The 14,772-nt window shown below is 38.4% G+C and overlaps 1 protein-coding gene across 1 annotated transcript in view; it reads right to left on the bottom strand.

The window, feature by feature from the left end:
- The window catches only part of atg7 (ATG7 autophagy related 7 homolog (S. cerevisiae)), an 81,060-nt gene that overhangs the window by 21,081 nt on the left and 45,207 nt on the right, over positions 1-14,772 (bottom strand). Inside the window, exon 18 of the mRNA XM_072452666.1 lies at positions 14,345-14,467. Coding sequence (XP_072308767.1) covers positions 14,345-14,467 — 123 coding nt within the window. The remainder of the gene's footprint in view (positions 1-14,344; positions 14,468-14,772) is intronic.

The raw sequence follows: 14,772 nt of genomic DNA on the forward strand, positions 1-14,772 counted from the left end.
GACACATTACTCTACACACATTTCACACCAAATGCCACCTCACAGTTGGATTTTCTAGTTCCACCAGGACCACAAGAGACAAGACGAGACTAAATTTGGACTTAACCTGAATCAACTCAAATCATTTTTCAACATCCAGGACAAGCGTGGACTTCAAAGCGGGACCAAAACAGTGGACTAAAGTATACTTTATTGAAGGTCTAGAACTGTAAAACACCCTGCGTACCCAGGTGGCATCGCAAGAAACAAGAAGTCAGTCACTAGCTTGAAAACTTACATACAACACGTATTTAAAGCATGAACTAGCCCCAGTGACTAAAGGCAAGAACTGAACTTTGAGTGGGAGAAATTAGACGGGAGCTTGAGGGAACATCCGGAAGTGAAAGTGGATGCTACGCTAACTCTCTGACACAGTTTAAAAGTGTCTGCAGAAGATCCAACTCTGAATTTATCTTTCGAGGTTCGGCCCAGCTGCCAGGCCCAAAGCAGCACTTCCCGGACAGTGCGGCGCCATCTACTGGAACCAAGCCAAGATTTCCACATGTAGTGAGGCAAAAGTCTACTTTATGGACACTATTTATGACTTAAGAAAATAACAGCATGATGATTAATGATTGGTATTTCTGTACAGGCCTGGTTTAGGCTCAAGACTCGGGACAGCTGGTGCCAAGCATCCTATTGACCCCCCACCTGCAACTCCACCAGCGTCTGACCAGTCCCGATGAGCCGTCTAGACATGTCGTTTTCATACCAACTTCTATTATAAAGCTGGTTTGAGATGCAACACTCAAATAGCCAAGATTACATTAGATTAGCTTAATGGAAAATATATATTAGTGAATGTGTATGTCAATTAATAGCCAATGTATTCTGGGTATTTTTATATTTGACTGGTATTCATGACTGGCTCAAGATAGCAAAGAAAAGCGGTGTTGCTATGCCAGCGCCTAGAGATTGATGTAACCTGGAGTGCAGTATATGCATGGAGCAGAAGTAGAGGCAATATGACCAAATACTATATTATAATCGTATTAATGTGTAGCATGTGTCACCAATTAACATATTTAAAGATGCCTGTGTATCTGGCCAACACAAATGGAGATATATTTAGAGGGGGAATTGTCTTTGCAACTCCAGAAGCGACTTGCCAAGGTTTGCACATTACTGCCAACAAATCGAATGCACGATTATCACTTCAATATGCACAGGAGAGACAATTCTTCTTTCGCTCTTTAGTCAGATTGAGTTGAACCGTGGGGCAGTGACACACTTTCTTCCCAAACAGTCTTACCCAAGGGCACAACAATAGTGAAAGCTACTGTATGAGACACACACAACTCAGTAAACCAGTACAGCCAGTTAAGTCCATGCTTGTTTACCTGTTTGGGATGAATCTATATTGATACGGAAATATACTGTAGCTTGAAGGAAGTTTTTAGAGTTCCTGTAAATGAAATGTAAACTGGCTCCGAGCACAACTGCCATTATCGTCACTATTTCTGCTCATATTTTACTCTAAGGGGCTTTTGCCGAGTCGCGCTAAAATGAATAATAGCTCAAAGATCAAGCTCAATATGTTAAGGACTTTGAAAATGAAAAGAATAGTTCAGGACAAGTGTATTTATAAAAGTGGGTGTTTGTGGGATCTAAAAAATAATATGAAAAACCAATTAAAATAGAAAGTAAAGAGTACCCAATTGTTTTTATAGTATAAATGAAGATTACTTACTGGTTTGTGATATTGTTTTGATATTTATTTATTTATGCTTGAAAATGAGCATTAGCATCGATCCCAGAATCCACCAGTTTATTATGTTCCTACGTGACACTATTATTTCAAACCTTTTAAAACAAACTCTGTAATATTATGTGTTCATACAGTATACTAGTTCTATTATAGATGAAGACCATTCCAAAAGGCCACATTTCTTTTGGTAATTTTTTCCGTTATGAGAAGTGAATATCACGTTTTGTTACTTGTTTAAGTATTGACTTTTTATCAACTCTATTTGCAATTGAACAGCTTTAATTCCACTCGCATGACCAGCTTCTTTTGGACACTGACATTTGTCTCTATATAATAAGCCTACAGACTTCAACAAATATGTCGGTCCATTCAACTTTAGCAGTGCAATTTCAAACATGTCACGACTTTACATTTGTGAATAATTATAGCAGTGGCATGCACGTACACGTTTATGAATGGGCACACGTTTTCAAATTAGGAGCAAAGGATTTGGAGGGTTAGCAAACAAGGTTATAAGTCAAGCCTGTGGTTGACACAAAGCTACTGGATTTAGCTGCTGAAGAGCTGGGGAGATTTCCACCTGCTATGTTTAGTGAGGTGAGCGCACTAAAACGAGACAGGTCCGACGTAGGGGAGGGCGGAGGTGGGTGGTGTCTGTGCATAGTTAGCATATAGCAGCGGTGGGCCTTTAAAATTAGCTGTGAAAAAGACATTGGACGCATAGCTGACATGTAAAGGAGGAAATACACTAAATACAAGGGGGCTGAATGACACCGCTAGGCCATCATGCCAAGTACAAAAAAGACCTACCGTATATCGCTCAGATTTTATACTAGGAGTTGCTTATGTGATTTAAATTAAACATGTTTTTGAATTGGGAACAGAGCAGAGGCACAAACCCTTTCTTAAGAGCAATGATGTTCACTTCACTACACTTTAGGAATAAAAGCTCACTTCCAAACATTGACTCCACTCTATTTGTTCTTAAGTTTTTTTCCATTTACCAATGTGGTTTTCTATATCCTGTAAGACATTAAGTCCAAAGCCTGAATAAAAGTGTGGTTGACTTAATAAAACCTTTACTAAATGCTGCCTTTGAATGATTTACAGTAGCGACCTCCCGTCTGTGGCCCTTCGTACATATTTGGACACCCAACACAGAAATAGTTCATTTTAAATGGTTTGCAGCGGTCGAAACTAATCCTAGCATCACATTATTCACCAAAATGAGATGAGTTACAATTAAAAGACTCACAATTACATTATAATTTACATTTATAATTAATCCAATATCCATTCATATTTCTTTATAAACATCATAGCCTATTAGACCTGGTGTACAGTACATTATAGTTGTATTTTATCAAACAAACTTAACGCACCTGTCCTCAAAACACAATTCTGCTAGTTTTAATGAGAGAGACCCAATATCTCCTTAATACATGGAGGTAATAGGAGCGGAAATTAAAGAGCAGGGAGGGACAAAATGTTACTTGTTCTCAATTTAAAAAGATTAGATGTATTTTCTGCTGCTCTCTTGTATCTCCGTGGCCTCACATGCAGGAGGGCGGGTGGAGCTCTAATGAAAAGGCAGCACTAATATGTTTCTCCACTCCATCTGGTAATAATTGTAGCATGTAGCAACTGTAGCCGTGTTTGGAAAAGCTCTGACATACGTGAGGCCCGGTGACGCTCGCAGCAGGAGACTGAGGGGAGACTGCACTGCAAAAACTATTCTGGGAGTTTCAGTCAAATAAACTTGCATTTTCCTTCTTCCTTCTTGTTCTTGTAGTTATTACCATTATAAGCAATTTGTCTTCTCACCATTCGTTCTGTCAATAATCTATGTACAAATGTATTTAACTTTACACAGTTGACAGTCCTATACTATACAGTTACATTATGCATACTTTCATACTACCGGTATCCAAATTTGGTGGGGTATAATTCATATTCAACGTTCAATTTGTATTCTTATCCAATTTTGGCACTGATGAACCGTTTCTCTCTGCCTGGGTACTGACTTGATATACTCCCTCTCATCCCCTCAGGCTGGTTGATCACGGACTATAGATGGAAATTAGCTGTTATGAATCAACTGCTCCTGGCGGTCCCAAACCCCAAACAAACACCAGGAAACAGAAAAGTTCAAGCCTTTTCTGTAGCCGGTCCTTCCTTGCTCATGGAATAGCTCACCCCAACACTAAATATCATTTCAAAACATGTTTCTCTTTTTGTTCTCTTTCCCTCTTAACCAAGAATGAATTGTCAATGATTAATGCTAATGATCATGTTTTTGGTGCCTGTTTTCTATAGTAACTTGATGTGTATAGCACTTTATGAATAGATCTGGATAGGATGACAAACCGATGCATTCAGAAATCTGCTATACAGCTTGTTGACTGGATTCAAGCTATCGCTACACAAAACTACCGCCGGTATGTGGATGTTTTATGTATGAACAGTTCCAATCATTTAAACAGACAGTGACATTTTTACAGCGTACGTCTTATGTGCTTTTGCCCTTGTGCTTTTGCTGGCGGCTGGTGATGGGTGAACTCTTTATAAGCACAGTTTTACACAGAGGAGCCCAGGTTGCGGGGCCAGGCGTGGGTGGCTGCTTCCTCTCTTCCTTACTCTCTCTCTCACTGCTCCTCCAGGGCACAACTATGACTCAAGGTGATGATTAGTGGCAAGCCGAAGCACCCTGGCTCTTATCAAACAGCAAAACAAAGATCTGGGCAAAACAGGTGTGGAGGCAGCAAGATTTGTCATGTTCAAAGGTCATTAGAGCTCCTAGTGTTGTTGTTTTTGTTATCTGGAAAAACAGACGTGCTGATGCAGTCAAAATGAATCCGTGTGTGATTATCATTAAAGTCATCTGAATTGGAAAGTGACAGGGAAATTTGCTTCCGCTATGGAAAGTTCTCAACAGTATGCAACAAGTAGGAACTATAATTGTAGCTTGCTGTAAACCGGTGACGTTTGGGGATTTCACAAGTTGAGGGAATGTTTTGACAATAGGCTACTGTATTTTCCGGACAATAAGTCGCACCGGAGTATAAGTCGAAAAAAATGCATAAGAGAGAAAAAATAACATAAGTTGCACTGGAGTGTGAAAATAAAAAATAATATCACATAAGATAGCCTTTATTTGTCCACACAATGGGGAAAATATACATATATACATATATACATACATACAAGTATAAATATAAGTAGAAGTTGCACCCCGGCCAAAATTATGAAAAAAATACAGTAGTTTGGTTGTGTAACTGTTGTAACAATGTAATATAATGAATAAGTAGTACCGGTAAGCTGTACTAGTCTTAAAAGGTGCACCATGTCATTTGTCTGCTGAGGGGAGTCCATCCATGTTCCAGGTTTCACAGTATGGCTATAAACCTTTGTATCTCGCAGTTATTCAATTTGTGTTTTTATTGAAAATGAAATGATCTTGATAAACGTGGATTCTTAGTGTAAGCGGGTTCGCAGATCTGACCTGTAACTTGGCCTGGTGGCGTCATCTGCTTGCCTCAGTGGAGATCCATACTATGGAACACTCCAGGCAATCAAACATCTGCAGGTATTAAAAGTTCAACATAGACTAGAGTTCCTGCAGCTGTCGTCACGCGATCCCAGCATGACAACTAACGCCGTCGGCAGCAATGACCAAACGTCCTATGAATTATAGAGATTATGGAATATCTTTTTTTATAACAGAGGCTTTAGCAGATTGACAAAGCTCCTGATTGATGAGAGAGGTGGACTTCTGCAACTAAACGGACAGTAGAGAGTGAATTAGCCTCCGTCATGTACAACGGTTTCATTGACAATTGATCTTTTATCTTTATTTGAAGATCATATAATTAAATTGTCATATTAGTAAATGTTATATGTATGATTTGTTAATAAATCATACAGTATTTCTTAAAAACATCTCCAGACACAGTGTTTGATTATATTAGAAGGTGGAAAGTGAATCAGAGCTACAATCTACGCAATCTAAACTCTTTAAAAGCTCACTCAGACCAGGTGAGGGTCGCTAATGTTTAAATTCATCTGATATTGTTATCTACGACTTGATTTGATGACAAGAATAAACTCCAAAAGCTAAACTCCAGGCTTGTGGTCATTCATTACAGCAGTTTCTTCCCTTCACTCTACAAATTTTATCTCATGGGTCTTGTTCTATTGCAATCACTACAATGAAAACCCACTTTTTGTAAGCATTTCACTGATGTGTGACAATGCACGAAACTCAAGTCTAAGTTCAACAAAACAAACAAAAACAGGAACACAACCTCTTGTACATCGTGGACAATACAATGTCAGCTCATGTCAGTCCATGGCCAGTGCTGGAATAGGTCTTATTTATGAATGTGCAGTAAACTAGCCAATGGGAGCACCTCAAACTCCAAGCTGCACTGAGGTGTGATGGGCCAATGCCGGCCTCAATAAAGCGGTTTCATCATTCTTCGTTTTACAGATGTTTCGAATCACAGTATATTCAAACAGCCTTGTATCGCTATCCCAAAACTACATCTCAAGGTTACACTGACCTTCCTTAAACCAAACAAGAAAATCAAAAAAAATAAACCAACAACAATGGCTTTTACGTCAGATGGATCCCACGGAGGTTGTAGAGTTTGGAGAAGTTGTGCAAGTTCCCATGTTATTAAATATGGACTGAAGCAATGCTCGGGTGGATTCATTTTGAGCTCCGGCAGTCTGACGTGAACGGCTTCGTTTTGCACTCTAAAGTGACGTTACGTAACCAGGACTCAAATCCCCCAGGACTGACTCATCATCATGTGACGATAAAGCTTTGGAAAGATCTTTTGGATTAATGACAGTCAAGTGTAATAATCAGTGACCTTTAGTTCTACTTGTACCGAGTAACTTCATTTTAAAACAATACGCTTACCTGGGTCCTATAACTGACATATTTAATACTTCTGCATTGGTTAAGATTTGTAAATGCATGAGTGTTTTTTGTAGGAATAAAAAAATGCAAATTACAATTAAAAATGTGATTCTTTTTTCCCCCTTAAAAATGGCAAAAAAATTGCTTTTCTTGTTGGTTGTTGTCTTTTTCAAATATCCCACTGTAAGACATTAAAGGAGACATATTGTGCATTGTTAGTATTGAATATATTACATAAGTAGATCATCTTTTTACATTTCTTTCACTGTAAACAGCAATATTTATCTAAAACGACTTAAAATGGAAACATGTCCATTGACTTTCTGTTCAAAACTGCAGATCTGATAAGCCCCGCCCTCTTGATGGTGACATTTCATTGTAACAAGCAGCAGACTGTTATTTAGTTTTGGAACGTGGCAACGTGACATTTTAGAACCCACATGTATCATAATAAGTACAGGGATGTAGGCGGGGATAGGGGGCAGGTGAAACAGGAATTTTCTGAGCAAAAATATGCAAAACAATATAGGATTCAAACATGGATGAATCAATCAAAATACAACTTTGAGTAGACAAATGATTTATAAATATTACAAGAGGCTGACATTATCTCAAACTTATTTTACTTCCAAATCCGCAGACTTACTCACCGTCTTGTGACTGAGGAAGGAGGAAGGAGGAGGAAAAATGATCTCAATTAACTGTGTTCAAATAGGTCACAGGGCTGAGCTGGCCGAGGACTCGAGGGTGACAATGACCCCTTCCAGAACTGGGACAGACCGAGCAGCTGCGTACGACTTACTGGCAGCTCTGGTGGAGGTGGGAAGGGAGTGGGAGCTGAGAGAGACCCTTTGTGCTCCATAAGGGGTCACACATCCTCTCCTCTGGGACGTCCCGGCACACAAAACAAGTGCTTACTGAAAATCAAGATAAGAGAGTGGCTTTGACTGCTATACTTCAGCTTCAGAGTGCAGTAATGTTGCCAATTTAGAAATGACGACTAGGACTGTGCATTAGGCCTGTCTCTGTATCGACTTATCGTTCAATAAATGATTTTTATCTGTTTTTTGTACAACGTTATCATTTGAGCTGTAGAGTTTCAAAGGATTTATAAAGCTATGACTTATTATAAATATCTGTAGACATTTTCAAGATTTCCGTTGTACTATTTATTCACTGCAGCTCCTGTTTTTTAGCTACATTCTTTTGTAAATAAGTTAAATGTGTGTTTTATGCTTTAGGGATAAAATATCAAGAGATAGAGTGGTTTTCAGTATTATAGCTTATCGCAATATTTTATGAAATAATATATTGTACTTCAAAAATTTAAATCGTGACAGGTCTACTGTGCAATAATCTCATTTATAAATGTTGCTCTGTTCAATTATAAACCAATTATAAAAAATGACATCAATAACCTTCAGCTCAGAATGAAGTGCGCTCATTCTGTTACTTTAAACCTGGAGCAAAGTCAGTTTCTTGAATCTACTGTGGATTTTAAATTAAAGAGTCCCAAAACATTCCTAATGAAATATCCTAGGTTCATTTTGACAGCGTGGAACAGTAATTGAGATTAATAATTGTGATTTAGAGTTTTGCATTAGTCGAGCAGCCCAACTTTAAATTACTATTACTTTTACTACTATATATTGGACATAGTTTGATATGTTTCAGCCGATGACAATATCCAATATTTGTTGAAGCCCACAACTGAATTTGAACATAAATAAATTGAAGACACGTTGTAGTCAAGTTCACAAAAAACCTCATAATTCATGTATTATTTTAGTTATTTTTATGATGACGGTGTGAAAAATACTTCCATATCTTTGCACTGAAAACATAATGATTTATAAAATGTTCTCTTTTAAAACCCATAATATCACTTTTAACAATTTTAGCGTTGATTTATTGTACCTTATAATAATTTATAATCTGTCACAATCCCATACTTCTCTACAATCACCGTAAACAATATTTTCTTATTTTTACAAAATGATACATGATTAAACATACATAATATATAACTTGTGTAAACCTTTCAAGCACTCACTCTATTGCACTGTGTAGCTCCGGGGTAAAGCTGCAGCACATGTACTGTTGCTTAGAGCTTGGTTGTTGACTAAGAGCCAACAGAAAATGTATAAAAAATAAATTAAAAAAGATGATCCGATATGATATGTTATAATATGAATCTAAAGATGTACAGGATGTTAAACGCTGGAGGCTAAAACAATTCTTAATAACACAATGTTTTTTCTGTGAAAGTTCAAAATGACCTGTATTAGATAGTTCTCCTTCCCTTGTTGTCTTGCATAACCCGGATTATCCTGATCTGTATAATATTATTGTATAGAACATGTTACGCAAGGAGATGCTCTAAAACAAAGCAGGGCAGTGGGTGGGCTGTGGGAGTATAAGCATCCTGTACAGACATTCACTTCCTTCAGGCGCTCAGGGGCCTAATCACACAAATATTATGTCAACATAAAGACATCTTATAACATATTCAAATGTGCCAGTATCAGGACATGTAGAGATGGTACGAAACATTGTAGACGTCTTCAAATCAGAAGGCTATAACACACATTTAATTTATAATGCTAGCTTTAACTATGCGAATTATATTAGACATTGGCAATAATAAGTCTCGTGTTATTGTTGGATGCTACAAGTGGTTACAACTTGTTTGACAGGGTGTAAGGCCAAAATTCTAATAAATTGTATTGGCAACACAAAAGGACAATAATAATAATATCAAACATTAGACATGAGTCTCTGCTATCACTTTTGGGAAGCCTACTTTTTATGTTTGGGGGCGCAAATGCAACAGTTGTTATTTTGGAGTCGCGGCTGAAAAAGGTAGCGAATCACTGGCCTTGATAGTACATTAAAATAAACAAAACAAAGCTTAAAGGCGGTATGGACGATTTTTCGGCGATTTGAGAACGCAGGCGGAAGTGCGCATGCGCACTCCCCCGTGCGGACTGATACAACACACACGTGCGTTTGTTTATTAGCGCAACGGAGCGCATCGCATCTCTGGTCTCCCGTAGATTTCTGTCCACTTCTGCGTCAGCTCGAACTGTCTTTCTCCGTCTTCATTTTGCCCCGTACACTGAGGGAACTATATTATGATAGATCCATGCGCTTAGGCACGCGGAAACGTGGGGACGAGCCTGACGCGGCTGCAGGTGAGCGGTAGGTGCGTTTTATGATTGATACGTGGCAGGACAAATGATTTATCCACGCCACGAGGTGATAAATGAGATGATAAAAAATTTGCTGAAAAAAATAGTCCATACCACCTTTAAATACGGCTTTGTTTAAGAAAAACAATCCTGATTTTGCAAGATTTTTGACAAAGTCCATTTAAAAACACAATAGTTGATGTACCGAAAGCAATACCAACATTTTCAAATCAATCAATTATTCATATCAACAGTATATGTTCTATACTAACTTTTGAAGGGTTCTTACAACTGTATCTTGTTTTAATGTCTGCAAAAACTCTCTCTGATTCAGAATGATTCTTGGATGAAGTCGAAACATCTTGCTTTTCTAAAATAGCGTCCAGATGACTACAACTGAAGCTTTTTCTACAATGGAACACTCCTGGATGAACAGGGGATAAAAATGACAATAAATTGAATATGAATCTGACTCCTCTCTAAGTTTCAATGCAGAACACACACACTCACACACTAACACTCACACACTAACACACACACACGCACACGCACAAGCACACACGCACACACACAAGTACACACGCACACACACAAGCACACACGCACACACACACGCACACACACAAGCACACAGACTAAACTTAAAGAAAAAGTGAACTCCCCCAGAACCGCATAAAAAGCACTTCTCGGGTTTCACATGTGCCAGGAATAGGCCTAAAGTAAATATGTAGTGACGTAAATTATACTTCACTACCACAGGCGCACAGACTGCAGAAGGAGTCTGTGATACAAATACAGTTTCAGTACAGTTCAGAAGTATGCAGGCTATGTCCATTTATAACTCATTTTCTCTTTTATAGGAATCAAGTGATGACTTTCTCAAACTAACCCCATAAAATAGCATGGATACAAACAAGTCTGGCCCTAGGAAACAAACGCACAAAAATGCAAGTCAAACCACAAACTCATGTTAGAATATAGATGGAAATTTGAAATTATAACATTTCAAAACGCCCTTGGAATAAAGTTGTGCATTGTGATTTTAAACTGAATATATGTATATTTAGTAACTAAGCCAAATTACCACCTATAACACGCATAAACGTCTCTTTCAACGTCATTCTTGTATTCATATTTCAAGCCGGTACTTAAGCAAACATGGTTCAGAGCTCATAACATGTCAAAGTACTTTTAGCGGTTTCCCACATGAAAATGAAATACATCATAATATACTTCCTCAGAAAAGAGCTAAACCTTTCCAAAGTTGAAAAAGAAAACTTGGGACGTCGCCTCAAGGGTAGTTTTTTTTTCAAGAGCAGCTAATCTAATCTAAACCTGGAAACAGACGCTAGGACGGCTGGCGCTAGTGGGCTGCGCAATCAAAACAATCTCTCCCTCATCTCCTGATTGAAGAGCAGAAAAAACCTGGCCAAAAACGTCAAATCATTTAAAAAGAAATTACAGAAGAGCGTGGAGAATTAAAGACTCAGAAGATGTACGTGTAATTTAAGGATTAGCAAATATTATGGGCTACTTGTTTGGCAGATACAATATCAAGTTACTTTGCATTATGCTAAGTCTTGAATCACGTTGTGTTCGATAGCAACAACATTTATGATTTTTCTTTATTTCAATCGTACTTTTCATCTAGTACTTTTATGGTTAAAAGGTGCACTGAAACCTTTTAGTGGAGGATCAGGTCAGATCTGTGGAGAGGCGAGCACGCTAACAGTAAGAATGCAGGTTTTTCCAATTCAATAAAAACATCTGTAATTGAATAAATGAAACATAAGATAGATTTAATGCCATTCTGAGGAACATTCCCAGAACATAAATCATGTTTTTACATTTGAAACCTTTTCTACCAATGACACTCTTTTTACAGTCTTTAACAGCTAACATTAAACATAAATCTGATGTTACACCTAAGCGTTTCTCCAGTACTTGAGTATGTCTGTTCTCCATCAGTATTACTAATCCTACTGTGAGATTTAGAATATGATAGCATTTGTCAACTGGAGCAATAGTCATCCTTTTTGGAGTATCCTTTTAAACAAAGTACTTTTCGTTCCCCCCTCTCCTCGAAGCCTCGTCGTTGAGTGGGAGTTTGTGGAGAAAGTACGTGGGATTTTCCCAGAGCCCAGCGGTCCGGCCCAACCCCCACCAGACGCCCACACACTCGGGTCGCTCCTGTCAAAAGGGAGCCTGGAGGGAGCCAGAGGGGAAAAACCACCCATATTCCACCAATAACTCTGCTCCAACTTTATTGTTCCACTGGCAAATCGAGTCTGCGTGTCGCTATGGTGACAGGGTACAACACGGAGAAGTTGGCTGTGAGAAAAATAAAAATAAAAGTTGAAAAGAGAGTGTGGGTTGAATTACAATGCCAAAACTAAGAAAGGACTTAATTACGTGTTCGAGCTACAAAAGCAACAGTAAAGATGGTTTTAAGGGGGAAAAAGTAGAATGCATGCATTTTAAAACGGCATAAAAATCCATCTGTCAAGCTTAAACCGCTGGTTCCATGTCAAACTGTAAAGCGGTTCTGTTCCAACAAAGATTTGAGCAGTCCTGGCTAACAACATGGCAGCAAAATAAAACATGAACTGAGGTAGTTATATTTTTTAGAAACAAATGATTGAAATAGAAGCTCAGCTGTCTGGATGTTAAATCTGATTATACATTCAAGAAGATTTTGTCACTTGACCAATGCTGAGTTCCAGTCTTCCTCAAAGGTCGGGACTCACGTTCCAGTTGGTCAAGTCAGAAAATCTACAAGCATTTTATGGACTGTAACGACGGAAACCATTTAAACCAAGAAGCTGCTCAAGTCAAACTAAATATGGAGGCAATTACTTATTAATTCAGTAACCCAGACTGTTTTTTTATAGCATTAGCATAACATTGCATTTATAACTGCAGAAGCTCAAGGGCAGCACAGGAGCAGCTTCACAGACAGCGGGTGGACAGGAGAAAGCAACTACAAGAAGAAACTACACAATTACTATCAATATTGAACCTGTCGGATGTGAAACCGTATCCAAGCGCAGAGAGCAGGGGTCCAACTCAGAAACTCAACATTTCAGAACCCAGAGTTGATCTAAGGGTTAGAGTAGGGTTAGGGATTCCAGTGTGAATTAACATGCCGGAACAGCATAATGCCGGCTGGACACTAGAGGATTTTAAAATTGTCAGTGAAGACGTGATACAAAGTGTGCAGACCACTCACATAAGGACGTTTTGCAATGACTATTCGTCCCCCACACAAATGAAGGACAGTGCCGCCACACAATGCCATTTTCAGGAAAGAGTTACAAGTGAAGGACTTCAAAAGTGTCATGTGATCGAACAGAATGTCTAATAAAAACAAACTTTCCATACGTGTGTGGATTCATTTCTGCTTGTTAAGGCCACTGGAGCAGTAGGATATAAACGATGATGCTAAAGTTTGCATAAACTCTATGTTACTGGCATTTCTACAGGTCAACTGCTCTGATTGGCTGTTGTAAAGTTGATCGCAAGTCAGGCTGAATGAAAAATATATTATTCAAGTGGGTGTAAAAGTAAACTAACCCATTACTTGATTATGGACCTTGTAATGAGGTGTTTGACAGCTATATTATTAGGAAGTAAATACTGTAAAATACAAAACTAACCAATTTATATGATATGATACTTCCCTAGAAAAAAACAGCAATGAAACTTTCCAAAAACTGCCATGAAATGTAGTTTCCCAACACTCAAATTAATGCCATTTGTAATGAGAAACATGAAATACAACAGAGATAAAAGTAACATCTGTCCTTATTTGGACATCAGGGTCTTCGGCTCCAGTGAGACATCTTTGTGGAAAGGAGAGTTAAATAAATAGATCCAATTTAGCTCTTCTCTTGTACCTCACGTCCTGTTCTGGCCTTAAACAGCCCTCGGATCACTCTCACAGTTTCTCACAGTTTCCGAACACCTTGACCTAAAACAACTCGTCTCACATCTAGGTGCGTGTTTCATCATAAAATCACAGTTTGTGGAGCTTGGAGTGTCTCTCATCTTGGCATTTTTCAACCTGTGGTTCAGGATACATGTTTTGTACATCCCTAAACCGTATGACTTTTCTGCCGTTTGAGTTCCAATGAGCATTACTTAGTACATTACCATAAAAATCAGTCTGATTGTAGGCTTGATGTAAACAACTGGTCGGCAAAAAGAGGGACATAAGCCAATTCTAAACATAACAGACGTGTAAACACAATGTGTAGTTTAACGCATTGTGTAACAACCAGAACTTAAGGCACTGTAACCACAGGTAACCTTAACATAACATTTTGTACAACAACCTGTAACAACAAGTAAACTGAACACATTGCACTTTGGAACTAAAAGCTCACAATATTCTTAAGGTAGGTAGTGTTTAATAGTGTAAAATGAAGTAAAGCGATAGCAATAGTGTTGTTGTGCAGCTGTATGTTCAAGTGTTTATACCTCGGCCGCCTGCGTCTCCTGGTGCAGCAGCGTCAGCCCCGTGAGGTCTTCCAGGAACGAGTGGGAGGAATCGAAAACCTTAGACAGGAACTGGAAGCCTTCTCTCTCGTAGTGATCCAAGACCTAAACACAACATGTGACACTTAGAGGATGTTTGACTGATGATAAATTATGGGTAAACATGCTTAAATATAGCTCTAAACAAATAATGTTTGTTTGTATAGAGTGTCAAAGGTGAGAGGTGCAATGGGTTCACACAGAACCAACTTGCAATAAAAGGAGATTGGTGTTTTTGGTCTGAGAATGCGTTTATATTATCACAGTGTGCAAAATTAGCCATAAAATACTTAGGTCAAGTCTGTAGTAACCTGTGTTTCATACAAGCAATAAAACACTGATTTAAGAAAACAACCTTAAAGTAAAATTGT

This window comes from Eucyclogobius newberryi, unplaced genomic scaffold (assembly GCF_026437365.1).
Source record: "Eucyclogobius newberryi isolate DKJ021-1_F unplaced genomic scaffold, fEucNew1.0.hap1 SCAF_19, whole genome shotgun sequence".
NCBI classification, from domain to species: Eukaryota; Metazoa; Chordata; class Actinopteri; order Gobiiformes; family Gobiidae; genus Eucyclogobius; species Eucyclogobius newberryi.